Source organism: Bos indicus x Bos taurus, chromosome 15 (genome assembly GCF_003369695.1).
Source record: "Bos indicus x Bos taurus breed Angus x Brahman F1 hybrid chromosome 15, Bos_hybrid_MaternalHap_v2.0, whole genome shotgun sequence".
NCBI lineage: Eukaryota > Metazoa > Chordata > Mammalia > Artiodactyla > Bovidae > Bos > Bos indicus x Bos taurus.
In genome coordinates this window covers 40,418,683-40,437,437 of record NC_040090.1, presented here as the reverse complement: position 1 = coordinate 40,437,437, position 18,755 = coordinate 40,418,683, and the positions used below count along the sequence as shown (strand labels likewise).

The following is an 18,755-nucleotide window of genomic DNA, read 5'->3' as shown; positions in this document are numbered from 1 at the left end:
ACAGTTAAAGAGGGGCACAGCTGAGCATTTGTGGAGTTCACGGACAAGTGGAAGAGACCAGTGTTAAATAAATACTTGCCCATAGAAACAGATAACTCCCCAGAGTGTCAGGTGCCGAGTGACAGCACAGGAGGGAGAGTGTGTGACAGGGCGTCTCCTTCAGACTAAGGGCCAGGGGAGGCCTCCTCTGAGGAAGATGACCTTTTCTTAGGGACCCAGGGTGAGTGGAGTCAAGTGGATGAAGTGAGGCGAGGGAGACTGAAAGAGAAGGATGTGTGTGGGAAAGGATTATGCCAGGTAGAGGGACAGCATCCGAAGGCAAAGGGTGGGAAAGTGTGTATGCTTGTCAAGGAACTGAAGGCCAAGATGGTTGAGAAAGGGAGTGAGCAGGGTGGAGAGACCACAGGGCCCGGTCACAGTGTGCTGTAGGCCAAATTCAGGGTTTTGGAGTGTATCTCAAGCTGGATTCTAGGATCTGAGATAATGATTTTAAAAGCCCAGTCTGGCTGCTATGTTGATAGTGGACTGGTGTGAAAACAGGGAGACCGGCTTGGGTATTGTTGCAGTCGTATAGGCAAGAGATGAGTGGAGCTTGGATTAAGGTGTGGATGGAAAGATGGAGGAAGATGGATTTGAAATGTACTTTAGAACCAGGATCAATAGCACTTTGCAGTGGCTGGAAATGGGGAATAGTGTTAGGGAAACTTTAAGGCTGATTCCCAGCTTTCTGGCTTGAGCAGCAGGGTAGTCAGTGGAGCACCTCAGGGAGGAGCAGGTCTGTGAGGAGGAAGAGTTGATTTTGTGCACATTAGCAAAGAGTGTAGATGGGGAGGAGGAGAAAGTCCTGAGGGCTTCCGGCAGTAGAGGAGCAGCAACAGGAGCCAAGGAAGGGGCCTCTCAGGAAGGAAGGAGAGATGAGGTGAGGTCAGGACCAGGTGTGGCGGGCTGCCTTGACAAGACAGAATTCCAGAAACTCGGGTGGTCAGGGGGCCGAGAAGCCTGAGTGGACAGAGTTGAGAAGTGGATGGGGTTGAGAAGGGGACATGGCCTGCAGAGATAGCTTTCCAGAGGCTTGGCTGTGGGAAGGAATGGGCAGTGGTTGAACGGTAACGTAGAGCCAGTTTGTTGAAGGTGGTCGTCTGGGTACTGGTGGGAATGGCCCAGAAAGGGAGAGAGAGGTTAAGACAGCAGCAGAGGGAGGGGACAGTGAGACTGGGGGTGGGCAGTGGGCTCCGTGGGGAGACAGGAGAGGGGGTCCTCTCTGGTGTGATGGCAGGGAAGGGCCATGGCTTATAGATCCTGGATTCTCATCTGATGGCTTCAGTTTTCTCCAAATGGGAAAGAAGGTTGTCCTCTGAGAGTGAGAGGTGGGTGCTGGGTTTGAGGAGAGGGAGAAATAAATGTATTCATTGTTGCAGGCAGCGGAGAGGGTCTGACTAGAGAAGCACTGGGTTTGCTGGGAGTGGCGAGTACTAGTCAGGGCCTTTCTTGTGGCATCTTTTCTCCCACCCTGTCTTGGATGGACTTTCTGCTTCATGCATGTGGCCTAGGGGCAGGACCTCTGACCCTGCCCTGAGGGTCCAACAGCAGTACCTGGGAGTCAGTCCTTTAGGACAGGGCCCGGCCCACTCACCAGCCTCCTCTCACATCCATAAACTCTGCTTCCTTTTGCCTTCTTACCCCCTTGGGCAACCAAGTTAAGCATCCTGTGCTCTGAGCCACTGCCCCCGCCCCACCCCAGATGGGATGGGTACCCTTCTTCCCAGCCCTCTCAGCTCCTGTATAGATGCAAGTTACACCTTTCCCCTGGCCTAACACCAAGCTCATGGGCTGATCGTTCAGGCTCCTTTAGCCCCAGCAGACTATGATCTCCTTGAGGGGCGGGTGAGTGAAAGGAAGCCCAGGTCCTCCAAGCTGCCTGTGTGAACGCTCACTCCCTGGAGAGTCCAGACTCTCGGGTTCCAGGCATGGAGCGCCAACTGCATGCAGGCTCTCAGGAGGGAGGCTTAGGGGAGCCTCGCTGTGACTTCCTCCGGGGCAGGGGTAGGAGTAGGAGGTGTGCTGAGGCCTCTGACCCCAGAGTGATGGCGGTGTGGGATTCCTTCAGCCTACGTCACTGACATTTCTGGTGTCCCCTGTATCCTGCTAATGCCGAACCTCTGGGACGTGAGCATCGGGTGGGAGAGACAGCATGGAAACAGACCTCTGAAAAGAGACACATCCTCGGGGCAATCTGTGCCCCTTGTGCTGTTTCCCCAGGGCCAGAGGGATGACCGCTGAGCTCGGAGTTAGGAGGAACAAATGGGATGATGTTAAAGCCCGTGGGGGAGAGCTCTGACTCCACAGGGCTGAGAGAGGGAGTTCGTTTTCCCTCCTGGTTCTCTGGAGGCCTATGTGTCCATGCTGCCCACCTCGCTGAGGAACCAGGGGAGGACCAGGCGGCCCTGGTGAGAGCCATTTTGGCCTGGCCCGAGCGCCATCAGCTCCCCCTGCTCGCATTGCCAGGGTCATTGCCACCCTCCAGCCTCATGCCTGCCCCCAGGAAAGTGCTGTCTGTGCCATATCGCCGACCTTGGGAGCGGTCTTACCGCCCCACTGGAGGGAAGACGGCTAGGTCTGGTCCTGATCAAGAAAGGCCTCTTCTGGCCAAGCTGTGGAATAGCCAGCCATTTCCCAGTGTTTTCCTTGTTCCTGTCACAGGGATGAGACACGCTGAGAGAGGCCAGGACAGAGCCTCTGGAAGGAAACAGTTCCTTGCAGGAAAGGGAGGGGGCATGGCAACAGGGACACTAACATTGTCCTTCTGGAGATGGGTGAGGGGTGAGCAGAGCCGCCTGGGGGGCCGTGATCCGTTGTGGGGGTCCGTCCATGTGGGGGCTGAGACAGGCAAAAGGTCAGGGAGAACCGTGCGGGGAGACTCCCTCACTGTCCTGGTTTGAAAGAGCGGTCAGCGGTCCTCCTCCCTCCCCCAGAGCCTGGCCACCCCCTTCTGGAGCCTCTGCCTTGTTTGCAGTGAGCCCTCCTGCCCACAGGCTGGGGTCTGAGGACTGTGGAGGAGGAGACTGGGTCTTATTGCATAGCCGGCGGTAGAGTGGAAGCCTCGGGAGAGAGACTGGGGAGGGAAGCGAGCTTCAGGTCGCTTTGTGCAGGACCTGGGAGTGGCACCCACCTGATCTGCCTGGACCCCCTTCCCCCGCCGCTCTCCTGCAGGTATTAGAGCTGCGCCGGCCCACGGACTCCCGGCTGGAGCACGTGGACTTCGAGTGCCTTTTTACCTGCCTCAGTGTGCGTCAGCTCATCCGAATCTTCGCCTCGCTGCTGTTGGAGCGTCGGGTCATTTTTGTGGCAGATAAGCTCAGGTAGGGCCCAGCAGGTGAGGTGAAGAAGTGGGGAAGACATATCCGCTAATTAATGCAGCGTGTGTATGGGTCCTAGTATATGCCAGCCACTGCGTTAGTATGTGGAGAGTGTGTGTGTGTGGTGGGGGAGTGCGACTGCGTGTGTGGTGAGAGAAGGATCAAATGGAGAGCACAGGTTAGCAAACATGGTCAGAGAGGATGACTGAGGGAGCAGGGCTTGTGCGCACACAGGGTGGCAGAGATGAGGGCCTGATGGAGGACTTGGCTGGAGGGAAAAAGACAGACGCTGCTTCTTTTGTAGCAGCCAAGATTGTATAGGTGCAAACCTATTTATATAGAGAGAGGTAAGAAAGGAAGGAGACTCCTAGCAGACAGCCACATTTCCCCTGGAGGGGGACGCAAGGCCATCTCTGTGGGGTGCTGCTTTTTAAGAGAGTGATGAGCTCTGGGGAGAGCCATCATGAGAAGGGGTGAGGGCACTGACTAGGGATAGTATGAGGGGTACTGAGCTGTCCAGCGAGTGTCACCTGGAAAAGGCAGTTAAATGGAGTGACCCAGGCGGGCACATGGCGATTTGCTGAGAAGGATGAAGTGAGGGCCTTGAGGGTGCTGGGGAGGACGGTGCTTGTAGGGAGGCTGGCCAGACTAGGAAAGGGCAAAAGAAGTCGAGGGACCGGAGCTGCCACTGAGGCAGGGGAGCTGGTTGAAGAAGAATCAGAAAAGAGCTGAATAAATCACATGTGTTGGCATTTATGGTTTTGGAGGGAGAGGAATTCCAGATGCCAAGATCTGGTTGTGGTCAGGGAGGGGATGGAGGAAATGTCACTGGACATGAGGTGTTCTGGTAGAAGCTGAGTCCTTCTGGGCAGCCAAGGTGGGTTTTTTTTTTTTTTTCTTTAAAGATCATCTCAGTCCATTTGGGCTGCTGTAAACAAAATACCACAGGCTAGGTCGCTTATAAACTATGGAAATTTACTTCTCACGTTTCTTGAGGCTGAAAGTCCAGGAGCCAGGTGCCGGCGTGGCCACACTGTGGTCAGGGCTCTCTCCCTCAGTCATAGCCGCTGGCTTCATATTATGTCCTCACATGGCAGAAGGCAGGGGGCGAGGGATCTCTGAGGGGTCTTTTTTGTAAGAGCACTGATCCCATTCATGAGGGCTCCACTCTCATGACCTAAGAACCTCAGATATCACTGGGTGTTTGAGGGGACACAAACATTCAGACCATAGCAAAGAGTATATATAGTGGGTGGGACAGGCAGGGAGAGGATGAGATCTCAGCAACATATTGTGTGTTTTTTTGTCATTACAGAGGGGCAGTAGTTTCTTTAGAGTGGTGGATTAATTTAGTTTTTTAGAGCATTTATTAAGCTATCTGCTATGTGCCATAACATACGCTAGGTGCTGATATGAGGGGCAGAAAACTCTTCCTCCTGGTTTTTCCCCCAAAAAACTTTGTTTTGTGTGTGTGAGGAGGTCATTTAGAAAGTAGGAGAAATGGACTCCCGAATGCTGTCACAGGGTGTTGGGGCAGGAACTTGGGCCCACCCTCAGCCCAGAAGTGAGGAAGAAGAAAAACCAGAGCTTCTGGCTTTTTCAGAGAGAGCCAGGTTTAGAAATGAAGACTACTTCCCCCCACCCTGAACCCCGCTTCCCGCCACAGCTCTGTGTTTCAGTATACCACAGTTATATGTATGTCCGTTAGGCCTTGTGAGGGGACCGAGCCAGCTGCTGGAACTAGCCAGCTATGGAAGCTCCCTGGGGCCCCATCTCTGCCTCTCTGCCATCCGTGCTCACTGTCTGCCAGCAAAGCCCCGGCTGCCCATCTCTGACTGAGGCTCTGGCCTGGTCAGACCTTGATGCCCCTAGCAGAGCAGGCCCGAGGCTTCTTTCCCTGAAGGTTTCACTCCTTCACCAAGGACAGAGCCTCCTCTTTGCGACCCCCCCACCCCACCCCCAGCCTGGCTCCAGCAGGGCTGTGAATACAGTGATTGTTTCCTGTGGCTGCAGCTGCCTCTGAACACATTCCTGGACCGTTCCTGGAGGAAAATACCCCAGGGTCCTGTTCTGGCCTGGCTTGGTGTTCAAGTCCTGCCAATCCTGGGCCTAGAAAAGATGCCCTCCCTGCTTGGGGGCTGCCTCTGCCTGGAGAGGGCAGAGTAGGCAGCCTGGTGAGGCCGCACAGGGCTGGAGTCCAGCCAGCTCTTGTTCCGTTGCTCACATTTTAAGTTGTCCACAAGTCCTTGGTCCCTCTGGCCTAGTTCTGATGTCTGTGCCAGTGGGAGGGTGTGCACACACGCACACACACAAGCTTGCAGTGATCAACCCTAAGGGTTGTACAAGCCTGACTGCCAAGCCCCGGGCCCCATTGGAAGGCGTTGTGGAGATCAGTGTTTCCTTTGACCCTGAGATGGCCCTTTTTTAGATCTTTTTCAGGTGGCTCCCCTTGGGGTTTGGGGAGTGCTGTCCCCAGGGAAAGGGCTCTCAGGGCCAGAATACCTGTGTCTCTGCCTCAGGACCCAGCAGTATTTTAGTTGTCCCTGGGGTTGCCAAAAAACTTGTGAACATCCAGAGGTCCTTCTAGAAAAGAGGGTTTGTTTCTGTCATGGACTGGAACCATGTTCTCTGACTGGTGGTCATTAGTCATGAAAGGATGACAGTCCCTGTTGGAGCCAATCAGGTAGAGCCCAGGGCCTTCATAGCTAGTAGGTGGGACCGATAGATGCAGAGAGACAGGGTGGGAAAGGCAGGCTTGAGAATGACTCTGGGCCACTGTCTCATTTGTGATATGGCCCTGAGGGGCGTGTCCTTGACTCCTCTCCTGACAGGTAGATGGTTCAGGCCAGGTATGTCTCCTGTGGTGACTGGTGACCCATACTAGCCCTCAGCACTCACTTCTATGCCTTCTGGCTAGCCCTGGGGAGATTCTCCTTCTGGCCTCGCATTGGTCGTTCTGCTTGGACAGCCAGCCCTGTGATATGGTGCTGGAGTCCCCTCTAGGCCAAGAGAAGGCTGACCCACTGAGAAGTCTGGCCTTTTTTTGGAGCCTGAGAGGAAAGACAGAAGTGGATGAGAATGGCGCCAGCCTCACTCAGTCAGCCCGCTTTCTCCAGTTAGGGGAGTAGGGAACGGTAGACGTGACTGAACTGGGAGACAGGAAAACTGGCCATGTCCCACGTCTGCCACTTCTGACCCTGGGTTATCAGTGAGCCCAGCTGTAAAATGTGGACTTGGTAAGATGACCTCTGTAGGACCTTCCAGCTCTCACACGCTATGAATTTGTGATCACTCTTGCTCAGCTTACCTTTGTATTCCCTGGCCTGAGCTGATCCTCCCCAACTAGGTCAGGCCAACCTGTGCATTTGGGTGGCCCTTGTGGGGGGTGTGTATGTGTGTGTTCAGGTGTTGCTGTGTACCTTCACGGCTGTTCTAGGTATAGCCACCAAGGAGGGCACCGCTGCTGGCCCTGTGGCCCTGAGCAGGGGGGATGTGGGGGCTTCATCAGTCTGCAAGGTCAGACCCAGGCTGAACCTCCTTAGCGTCTTTGTTGCCCTGGGATTAACATGAAAGGAGGTCATGAGCCTAGCCCAGCAGGCACTAACTCCCCTTCCCTGAAGGTGCTGGGCCTGGGCTCAGTGTTTGTCTGTCTGTCTGTCTACCAGTACCCTGTCCAGCTGCTCCCATGCGGTGGTGGCTTTGCTCTACCCCTTCTCCTGGCAGCACACCTTCATTCCTGTCCTCCCGGCCTCCATGATCGACATCGTCTGCTGTCCCACCCCTTTCCTGGTTGGCCTGCTCTCCAGCTCCCTCCCCAAACTGAAGGAGCTGCCTGTGGAAGAGGTGGGCCATTTGGGGAACCAGCTGGGGGGAGGATGGGACAGAAGGAACAGAAGCCCCCAGGAGAGAAGGGCAGAAGGGGAAGGGATTGGGGGAGGCTGCTGGGATCTTCTTGTTTTTGTCTCCAGCTCTTCTCCTTGCTCCCTGGGAGGCCTCTCCCTGGCTGGAGTTCTTCCTGTTATCTGACCCTGGGAATCCAGGATATCTGCGCAGGGCATTGCAGGGATTCATATCCTGAATCACTGCCCTTCATGACTCTTTTTCCCAGGCACTGATGGTGAATCTGGGGTCTGACCGATTCATCCGACAGGTAAGAGTGGGACATTGCATGGCCTGCCCCAGGGTGGGCGCTTGTTTGATACAGAGCACCTAGCACTGTTGCACACACATACTCCACCCTCGTAGCTGACTGCTGAGCTCGGGGTTCCACGTTCACAGAGCAGACAGTTGAAAAGTGGCTGGAGGACTATCCATGATGCACAGAATGTGGAGGAATGTAAAGGTTTGTGATTGTTGTCAACTTCAAAGAGTCTCTGTGAGTGGTAGAAATTCTGCTGGGCACATAAAGGAACATAATCTTCATGCCGTAGACTTTGGGAATGTAGTCTGTTACACGCACCACTGACAGAGCTCTATCTCCTGGGTACCAAGCATCAAGATATGGACACTGAATCAGAATATAGAGACAGGCCCGGCAGCCTAACCTTGCGCCTGAGACGTGGGATTTCCCCGTCCCCCCCCCCCCCGCCCCCCGCCAACCGTGCTTCCCACCTGGTGCCAGAGATGGAGGAACTGGGGAGACTTCATTGTGGTGCTGGGGTGGGAACCCCTACTGGTCCTGAGCAGTGAATGCCACCTGCTCCACACTTTTTATCTTTGTGACCCTGGGCAAGTTTCTTAACCTCTCTCTATGCCTTAGTTTCTCTTCTTAAAATGAAGTTGATAGGGACTTTTCCTCTTGCTCCAGTGTTAAGACCTCACCTTCCAAGGCAGGGGGTGTGGGTTGGATGCCTGGTGGTGAAGCTAAGATCTCACCTGCCTTGTGGCCAAGAAGCCAAACATAAAATAGAAGCGATATTGTAACATGACTTTCCAGGTGGTGCTTGTGGTAAAGAACCCACCTGCCAGTGCGGGAGACGTAAGAGATGCAGGTTCAGTCCTGGGTCAGAAAGATCCCCTGGAGGAGGGCACGGCGATCAGTATTCTTGCCTGGGGAATCCCATGGACAGAGCAGCCTGGTGGGCTGTAGTCCATAAGGTCACATAGAGTCGGACAAGACTGAAGTGAGGGCTTCCCTCATCGTCCAGTGGTTAAGAATCTGCCTGCTAATGCAGGGGACATGGGTTTGATCTCTGGGTCGGGAAGATCCCACATGCTTTGAGGCAGCTATGCCTGTCTGCCACAACTACTGAGCCCTTGCTCTAGCGTGTGAGAGATGCAACTCTTGAGCCTATGTGCCACAACTGTGGAAGCTCAAGTGCCCTAGAGTCTGTGCTCTGCAACCAGAGAAGCGCCACCACACAAGAAGCCCACAAGCCGCAAGTAGAGAGTGGCCCCTACCCTCAACGAGACAGAGCCCTCCACAGCCCCAAAGACCCAGCACAGCCAATAATAAATAAAATTTAAAAATAAAAGACTAAAGCAACTGAGCTCGCACACAGTATTGTAGCAGATTCAATGAAGACTTTACAAATGGTCCACATAAAAAAAAAAATCTTTAAAAAAATGAGGTTGGTAAAATTATCAGGGTTATTGGGAGGATGAAATGAGATTATATTATATAATCGAGCTTATATATTCAAGCTCTTCAGACAGCACGGGCACAAAGGAAGTGCTCACCGTGTGGTCCCCTTCTCCCGCAGATGGATGATGAGGACACGTTGTTACCTAGGAAGTTACAGGCGGCTCTGGAGCAGGCTCTGGAGAGGAAGAACGAACTGATCTCCCAGGACTCAGACAGCGACTCCGATGATGGTGAGTGAGGCCTGCCCCACGCAGGGGTTGGGGGGAGTGGTGCTCTGGTCTTTGATTTCCATTTTCATTTATCCAGCAGGTATCTGCTAGCTTCCATGTTGAGAGCACAATTTCCAACCTCCTGGTTCATGAGCTGGTCCTAGACTTGCTCTACTCTGGGCCTGGGCCTCATCAGGCCTGGACCCTGCTTCTGTGCGCCAGACCCACCTGGCTGATGAAACTCAGATATAGGACCTTGGTCTCACTTTAGCCTAGAATTTTCTAGCCCTACTCCTTTGCTGACAAAAGTCCATATAGTCCAAGCTATGGTTCTTCCAGCAGTCGTGTGGGGATGTATGAGAGTTAGACCATAAAGAAGGCTGAGCACCAAACAATTGATGCTTTCAAACTGTTGTGTTGGAGAAGACTCTTGAGAGTCCCTTGGACAGCAAGGAGATCCAACCAGTCAATCCTAAGGGAAATCAACCCTGAATACTCATTGGAAAGACTGATGCTGACGCTGAAGCTTCAGTACTTTGGCCACCCAATGAGAAGAGCTGAGGCATTGGAAAAGACCCTGATGCTGGGAAAGATTGAGGGCAGGAGGAGAAGGGGGTGACAGAGAATGAGATGGTTGGATGGTATCACCAAATTGATGGACATAAGTTTGAGCAAACTCTGGGAGATAGTGAAAAACAGGGAAGCCTGGTGTGCTACAGTTCATGGGGTTGCAAAGAGTCAGATACAACTTAGCAACTGAACAACAGCTCCCAGTGTGGTTCCGGGAGTTATGGCTTGATTGGGTCTGAGGGGAGAGGAATAGTATAGTATTTTATCAGAAGGAGTTCAGAAACTTAGATAACATCAGAGCTGCTTCTAGGGGTGGCCCAGGCTACAAAGCTCCCCTCTTGCCTCTAATTTTTCTCTTCCTCAGGAAGTTTGGGAAGAAAAACCCAAAGACAGCTGGCAACCACAAAGACTCTTCTTGCTGTTAGGATGCTAGTTATTCCTCTGTCTCAGGCCTTGCCTTGAGCCACTGCAGGAGGTGGAGGCAACTTCCTCTTCCTGTGAAGCCAGGGAAACCACCAGAGGGCAAGGGGTGTAGGGGGGAGTGGGGCTCTGGTCTCTGATTTCCGTTCTCACTCATTCAGCAAGTATCTGCCAGCTTCCATGTTCAGAGCACAGTTTCCAACCTCCTGGCTCATGAGCTAGTTACAAGCCTGGGAGCACAAGAGCTAAAGTTCCAAGAACAGATAAGTGATTTTGGCTACAGTTTAGTTGAGGAGATGGAGACAAGATCCCCTGGAGGCTACGGTTGCAGGCTCTAGACCTGAACCTCAAAGGTTTTCTTTTCTTTTCCAGAATGTAATACCCTCAATGGGCTGGTGTCGGAGGTGTTTATCCGGTTCTTTGTGGAGACTGTTGGGCATTACTCCCTCTTCCTGACACAGAGTGAGAAGGGGGAGAGGGCCTTTCAGCGGGAGGCCTTCCGCAAGTCTGTGGCCTCCAAAAGCATCCGCCGTTTTCTTGAAGTTTTTATGGAGTCTCAGATGTTTGCTGGCTTCATCCAAGACAGGGAGCTGAGAAAGTGTCGGGCAAAGGGTAAGGCCAGAAGAGCCTGGGTTGGGGGGTTCTGAGGGGTATCAGGTCTCCTCCTCCGGCTTTTCTGCTACCAGCAGGCTGAGTAGCCAGGCACAGTGAGCCTCCATCAGTATCAGCCAGGGCAGGCCTCCTAATATCCCTTTTCTTCTAAGAGGGACTGCCAAGGGCACTTTATCCTCTGCCCCAGAAAGTGCCTTCTCTAGGCTGGGCACAGGCTGGAGCCCTGTGGCAAAAGAGTGGGGCTTATTTCCACTTTGCCCCTCTTCATAGGTCCTTATTTAGAGAAAAAGGCCAGATTGTGCCATTTAGGGAGTCCTGAGAATCCAGGGTTGAAGAGAACTGAGCCAGTTCTCTGTCTTAAGTTGGTGGCAGTCTGCACTCAAAGCACAAAGGTTATCTCTGTTATTTCATCAGTTCTGCTCACTGTAGAGCTTTTTCTTCTCATCAAGACCTTTCTAACCTCAGGACTGTTGCGTCTTCTGTCCACCGGTACTGTCCCTTTAGTGTAACCTTTTCAAACAACATGATAGAGTGTCTGAAAAGAGCTGGAGAAGATGCCCACTTAGGGGCAGCTCTGATACCACGTTGCATCCTCACCACAATGCAGCTCAGGCCATCAGCAGTGAACACCAGTGAGGTGTCATTACTAATAGTTTTGATGAGCCGGTCTGGATTCTGACAGGATGCTCCTATAAGTTACAATCCCAGGTCTGTGGTTCCCCCTTTTTGGGATCTGTTCCCTTTGGTCCTCTCAACTGGAGCCTTCCCTTCCCTTCCCTTCCTCCAAGGACTGTTCTCTTCCCTGTTCTTCCTCTTCTGCAGGCCTCTTTGAGCAGCGAGTGGAACAATATTTAGAGGAACTCCCAGACACTGAGCAGAGTGGAATGAACAAGTTTCTCCGTGGTTTGGGTAAGCAGCCTTGTCACTGATGAGACAAGTTCAGCAAGGAGGGGGTGGGGTGGTTGGCGGATCTGTACCCCAAACTACTCTAAATAAACCAGCGACAATGGGAATTTATATTAGGGCTGTAGACAGAACAGGAAATCTGACAGATATTCACTTCAATTGGGTCTTTTGGGGTGCACTTCTTCCTGAGTGAACATGAGAGTCGTTAGAACCAGTGAGTGTTCCTCATGTCTATAAGGGGAGGTCTACTAAGAAGTAGCAGAGTGTCCTTCTCTGAAAAAGCTCCCCTCCCTTCAAAGAGCTCAGCCAGCTGAACCATAGAATCAAAGCTTGTCTCACTTTAAAGGAAAATTGAGACCAAAGAAGTTAAATGGCTTGCCCAAGGCTGTTCATGATTAATACCAGAGCCTAATTAGAGCTCTAGAGTGTTTTCACTATCAGGGTCTAGCTGCAATCCAGTCTCTCGAATCCTTCTCTCTCACTGAGAGTTAGGACTGTTGGAAGCGATGATACTGAAACATTCTCACTCTCACCCTCTCTGGCCCACAGGCAACAAAATGAAGTTCCTCCACAAGAAGAATTAAGCCCCTTCCCCAGACAGTCCAGTGCCTTGCAGAGCCTGGGGAGGGGACCCAGCCTTGGACCCTTTGGGCTGCTGTGGCCGCTCTGCCTCCACAGACCCCACCCTCCAAGCCAGCCCACCTCTGCCTTCACGACATCCCAGGATACTGTTTGTAAATAATCTGCTGTAAGCTTTCTTATGTTTTTGTAACAAGCAAAGAGAATCTGGTAAATATTTGTATATTCCCAAGGGGCTGGGTGCTTTCCTGCCCTGCCTGAGCATGGATGAAGTTTTGCTGGGTGCTGGTGACTGGCCAATTATGTGCAGCTGACTGTCTCAGCCGAACCACTGATCTTCCCCTGGAGGCTCCTGGCCTGCCTGCCTGCCTGCCTGCGGCCCCTGCTGCCAGTCTCGGGCCCTGGAGAGCACATGCTGTCTTGTCATGTATGAGACTTTTTAAAAAAAATCTTAGAGTTTCTATTTTTTTCTAGTAGTCCCCCTCCCCTAAGCGTCTGTTTTGAAAGGCAAAGGCCAATCAGTCCCCATTTGCAGCATGGTACCAGGCTCTCGGGCCTGGCCTTCTCTTCTTTCTCCCACCTTTGTGATGGTCAGTGAGGCATGGGAAGCCCACCCTCCAGCTCTGCTAGTGTCCTCCAGGCCCAGCTCCCAGTCAGTGGTGGCCATGATGCGGTACAGGGCATCCCTCCTTCCCACCATCTACGGGTGTTCTCAATAAACAGTGTATAGTTGTTTGGGCCCAGAGCCCCATGTGTTTCTTGGCTTCATTATCTAGAGTTCTCTCTCCAGGGGAATGGGCTGAGGCAGGATGAAACACCTCCATGCAGGGAACTGAGTACTCGATTAAGAGTTTAGCTTTCGTGTGGGTCACTGACCTCCCCTGAAATTGAGTTCTCTGGCCTGAGCTGTGCGGCTGGTCTTGTGTGTGCATGGTCACTCACTTGTGTCCGACTCTTCGCGGCCTCATGGACTGTGGTCCTCCAGGCTCCTCTGTTCATGGCATTTTCCAGGCAAGAATACTAGAGCGGGTTGCCATTTCCTCCTCCAGGGGATCTTCCTGACCCAGGGATCAAACTCCTCTCTTGTGTCTCCTGCACTGGTAGACCACTGGTGACTTCACCACTAGCGCCACCTGGGAAGCCCCATATGACTGGTCTTCAGTTCAGTTCAGTCACTCAGTCGTGTTCGACTCTTTGCAGCCCCGTGGACTGCAGCACGCCAGGCTTCCCCATCCTTCACCAACTCCCGGAGCTTCCTCAAACTCATGTCCATCGAGTCGGTGATGACTGGTCTTAGAAGATGCCTAATTACTGTTCTAGCTTAGCTTCCCTCTCCAATAGCCAAGTGTTCAGATTCTGTGTGTTTCCACTGATGGAAAGAATGCTTATTGCCTCTTGGCTTCCCTATTAGGTTAATCTTACAATTTTCCTATTCAGTATGAAGCCCTTATGACATCACTGGGTACCCTAACATCGGTAGAGTCAAGCCCAGCTAAAGACAACCCAGGGCTTGCTTATAGCTTGGGCCCATTGTTTATGGCTCTTCAGTGTCACGCTGTGAAGTTTTTTTCCATTGGAACCCTTAGAGGTGTGCACGCAGAAAACTTTGCTATATTCTTTGGAAAAGCAAGGAGGGAAGTCAGGTGGGGAATACGGGTGGCTTAGGGTTTCTGTCCATCCAAGGCCTTCACAGAGACAAGACCTTGAAAATTTCCAGGGTGGGGCAATAAGCTGGAACTTTCTTCCTTGGTATTGGCTTCGGGTCTGGCAGGATTTGAATCATAGTTTTCCTGTCCTTCTACTCTATCCTACTTGTTAAAACAGGAGACCATATCTTCTGCAGTCCCCTTTCCTCCTCCTCCCCATCTCCAGTGACTCCTGCACAGGTCCCAGTCTGTGTGTGGTTGGGCGTTGCTGTCTGCCTTATAAAGCGGAGGTTTTATCTTTTAGGAAGACAGATTGGTCTCTGAAAAAGCCTCTTACATAGTTGGCTTTGGCATCTTCCAAGAATAGGAGGGCACACTAACTAGGCCTCATGAGGCCGGTTTTACAGGTGAGGTAAAAAGAGAAGATAGCAGCTATAACCAGAAAGTCCAGAGTAGGGTGTTGTTACCTCCAGAACTTGTCACTTTAACTTGGTTTCATGAATCACAGAAGTGGAGTCCTTAATAAAATAATAGTTTCCAAAGGTCCTATTTCTTCCCCCTTTCCTCTCCCTCTCTTTTTTAATATGTCTCCAAAGAATCCCCAGATATGCGATTAGATCACAAGATTCAGTTCAGTTCAGTTGCTCAGTCGCGTCCGACTCTTTGTGACCCCACGAATTGCAGCACGCCAGGCCTCCCTGTCCATCACCAACTCCCGAAGTTCACTCAAACTCACGTCCATCAAGTTGGTGATGTCATCCAGCCACCTCATCCTCTGTCATCCCCTTCTCCTCCTGCCCCCAATCCCTCCCAGCATCAGAGTCTTTTCCAGTGACTCAACTCTTCGCACGAGGTGGCCAAAGTACTGGAGTTTCAGCTTTGGCATCAGTCCTTCCAAAGAACACCCAGGACTGACCTCCTTTAGAATGGACTGGTTGGATCTCCTTGCAGTCCAAGGGACTCTCAAGAGTCTTCTCCAACACCACAGTTCAAAAGCATCAATTCTTCGGTGCTCAGCTTTCTTCACAGTCCAACTCTCACATCCATACATGACCACTGGAAAAGCCATAGCCTTGACTAGACGGACCTTTGTTGGCAAAGTAATGTCTCTGCTTTTGAATATGCCATCTAGGTTGGTCATAACTTTCCTTCCAAGGAGTAAGCGTCTTTTCATTTCATGGCTGCAATCACCATCTGCAGTGATTTTGGAGCCCAGAAAAATAAAGTCTGACACTGTTTCCACTGTTCGCCCAAAGATACATAGGTATAAATGACTATTTCTTAAAACCTGTACCTTTTATGTAGCTTTAAAATACAGTGTTATTTTAACCTTAGGGGTCCCCCCCTGCCACCTCCTCCTGTGGCCACAGCTCTCATCCCAATGTGGAAAACTGATACTGGCACACAATGGCTTGGAATGGGTTGCAAGGGCCTATACAGTGACTGCAACCGGCAAGGCACAGAGGTCTCATCTGAAAGGTAGAGGAAGGTGTGTCTGGGGGTCCTGGTCTGGGGGTGACAAAAAGTGTTTTGGGTTTCTTCCCAAATTCTGTTTTCACATGATCTCTGGACCTCTAAACTGATGGTTCTCAATCCTAACAGATCAATACTCCTTTTCTACAGCAAATACTGTAACTCCCCCCATTACTATCCTGAAATGAATCCATAGATAATATAACCTACCTAAACATATTAACTGTGATATAGTCTTAACTGTAGCATAAAAGGGGAGAAATAAAAGGAAAATTATTTTGTCATAAAATAACATGTATTTACATATGCAGATGCTTGGGGACAACCATATTAGAAGGTATAATGAAGTCAGATACTTACACCTGTACATAGAATTGCTGTGAAAGCAACAGCCACCCATGCAAAAAGTGTTGAATTAGCAACTCAGATACTAGTAAGTAGGTGTTAACTACTGGTAAGAGTTTGCTGAAATGAACAGTTTTGGGCATTATTCTAAACCGAACACACTATGAGTGTCCTGGATTTAAACAATAGTTGGAATCCCAAAAAACTGCTAAGCATATGAAAACTACAAAAAACAAAAACAAACATCTTTCTGATTGTGTGAAATGAAATTAGGTGGGTTCTAAACTAGATTTTGTGTTTTGAATCAACCTATACATTGAATACCAAGGGAACATTTCATGCAAAGATGGGCTTGATAAAGGACAGAAATGGTATGGACCTAACAGAAGCAGAAGATACTAAGAAGAGGTGGCAAGAATACATAGAAGAACAGTACAAAAAAGATCTTCATGACCAAGATAATCATGATGGTGTGATCACTCACCTAGAGCCAGACATCCTGGAATGTGAAGTCAAGTGGGCCTTAGGAAGCATCACTACAAACAAAGCTAGTGGGGGTGATGGAATTCCAGTTGAGCTATTTCAAATCCTGGAAGATGATGCTGTGAAAGTGCTGCACTCAACATGCCAGCACATTTGGAAAACTCAGCAGTGGCCACAGGACTGGAAAAGGTCAGTTTTCATTCCAATCCCAAAGAAAGGCAATGCCAAAGAATGCTCAAACTACCGCACAATTGCACTCATCTCACATGCTAGTAAAGTAATGCTCAAAATTCTCCAAGCCAGGCTTCAGCAATATGTGAACTGTGAACTTCCAGATGTTCAAGCTGGTTTTGGAAAAGGCAGAGGAATCAGATCAAATTGCCAACATCTGCTGGATCATCGAAAAAGCAAGAGAGTTCCAGAAAAACATCTATTTCTGCTTTATTGACTACGCCAAACCCTTGACTGTGTGGATCACAATAAACTGTGGGAAATTCTCAAAAGAGATGGGAATACCAGACCACCTGACCTGCCTCTTGAGAAACCTATATGCAGGTCAGGAAGCAACAGTTAGAACTGGACATGGAACAACAGACTGATTCCAAATAGGAAAAGGAGGACGTCAAGGCTGTATATTGTCACCCTGCTTATTTAACTAATATGCAGAGTACATCATGAGAAACGCTGGGCTGGAAGAAACACAAGCTGGAATCAAGATTGCCAGGAGCAGTATCAATAACCTCAGATATGCAGATGACACCACCCTTATGGCAGAAAGTGAAGAGGAACTAAAAAGCCTCTTGATGAAAGTGAAAGAGCTGGCTTAAAGCTCAACATTCAGAAAACGAAGATCATGGCATCTGGTCCCATCACTTCATGGCAAATAGATGGGGAAACACTGGAAACAGTGTTAGACTTTATTTTGGGGGGCTCCAAAATCACTGCAGATGGTGATTGCAGCCATGAAATGAAAAGACGCTTACTCCTTGGAAGGAAAGTTATGACCAACCTAGATGGCATATTCAAAAGCAGAGACATTACTTTGCCCACAAAGGTCCATCTAGTCAAGGCTGTTGTTTTTCTAGTGGTCATGTATGGATGTGAGAGTTGGACTGTGAAGAAGGCTGAGCACCGAAGAATTGATGCTTTTGAACTGTGGTGTTGGAGAAGACTCTTGAGAGTCCCTTAGACTGCAAGGAGACCCAATGAGTCCATTCTAAAGGAGGTCAGTCCTGGGTGTTCTTTGGAAGGACTGATGCTGAAGCTGAAACTCCAATACTTTGGCCACCTCATGCGAAGAGCTGACTCATTGGAAAAGACTCTGATGCTGGGAGGGATTGGGGGCAGGAGGAGAAGGGGATGACAGAGGATGAGATGGCTGGATGGCATCACTGACTCGATGGACGTAAGTTTGGGTGAACTCCGGGAGTTGGCGATGGACAGGGAGGCCTGGCGTGCTGCAATTCATGGGGTCACAAAGAGTCGGACACAACTGATCACTGAGCTGAACTGGACCTATAATTGTATGACATCAAGCATCTCTGATTGCTTCCTTTCCATGATTGTGACCACAAATGCTCCCATACATTTACAAAATGCCCCTGTAGAGGATGGTATCACCACTACTGAAAACAAGTGTCCTTAGTGCCTTTCTGGGAGATTGCTCAGGGACAGGGCAATGCTGTCTCCTTTACCAGAAGTTGAAGCCCACCTCCATTCTGGAGTTAAGAAAGGCCCCCTGGGTTTTCTCCTGTAATCAGGTAACTTTGAGACCAGAGCAGGTTACACTATTACATCTTTCTAAATGCTTTTTTCAGTAAAAATTACCATACATGCTTTGGTGAACAGTGTTGAAATGAGAAGGCTGGGCTTCTTTTTAAAGGCAGTATTTGGAATGCCCTTGGAAAGTAACTGTAGTTCACACTGGTTTGTGGAATTAGGACGCCAAGAAAACTAATTACATCACAACTCAAGTTTAAATTTTGTTAAAAATAACATCCTTTATTTTGCAAATAGCCTTGTAATTCACCTTGTTCCCCAAATGACTGATTTATAGATTAGGTAAATAGTGTATTTTTTTAAAGCCAACTTTAAGTGGAAATCAAACAAAAACTGGGCTGCAAAACAGAACCAGAATGAAACATACACTTGAAGCTCCCAGAACTCATGGGGCAATCTCTATATTCTTCCTCCAGAACTTTCCTGTGTGCATACAACCACTTTTTTTTTTAGCCGAATAAACCTCGAATACTCATCTTTTAATGGCAAATTCTAAAAAATCTGGAATTCTCATCTTGAAGGCGCACAGAAAGCCCAGTTCCCATTTTGCACGGCCAAAGAGGAACCGGAGTGCAGCGAGGGTGTTGGAGAACTCAGGTTTGAGCCCACGCCTCACGTCGTGCTGGGTCGAATTAAACCTCCCGCCTAGCCCGGCGCCACAGGCCGGCCCCGCCCACTACCGGAAATGGTGGCACCGACTCTGGACGTACTTCCGGCCACGGCGTGGGAGGTCAAAGTGACGCCGGAACCAGAGCCTCCCACACTGCGGAAGCGGCCCGGATCTCCGCGGCTA

The 18,755-nt window shown here is 50.5% G+C and overlaps 1 protein-coding gene across 3 annotated transcripts in view; it reads left to right on the top strand.

Annotated features, from left to right (window-relative positions):
- ST5 (suppression of tumorigenicity 5) overlaps nt 1–12,981 on the top strand; it is a 170,955-nt gene extending 157,974 nt beyond the window's left edge. For all 3 annotated transcript variants that reach the window (XM_027563218.1, XM_027563219.1, XM_027563217.1), the window contains 7 exons: nt 3,211–3,359; nt 7,022–7,199; nt 7,465–7,506; nt 9,059–9,170; nt 10,512–10,751; nt 11,574–11,660; nt 12,207–12,981. In XM_027563218.1, coding sequence (XP_027419019.1) covers nt 3,211–3,359; nt 7,022–7,199; nt 7,465–7,506; nt 9,059–9,170; nt 10,512–10,751; nt 11,574–11,660; nt 12,207–12,241 — 843 coding nt within the window. In that variant the 3' untranslated portion in view covers nt 12,242–12,981. The remainder of the gene's footprint in view (nt 1–3,210; nt 3,360–7,021; nt 7,200–7,464; nt 7,507–9,058; nt 9,171–10,511; nt 10,752–11,573; nt 11,661–12,206) is intronic.
- Nucleotides 12,982–18,755: the final 5,774 nt, after the last annotated feature.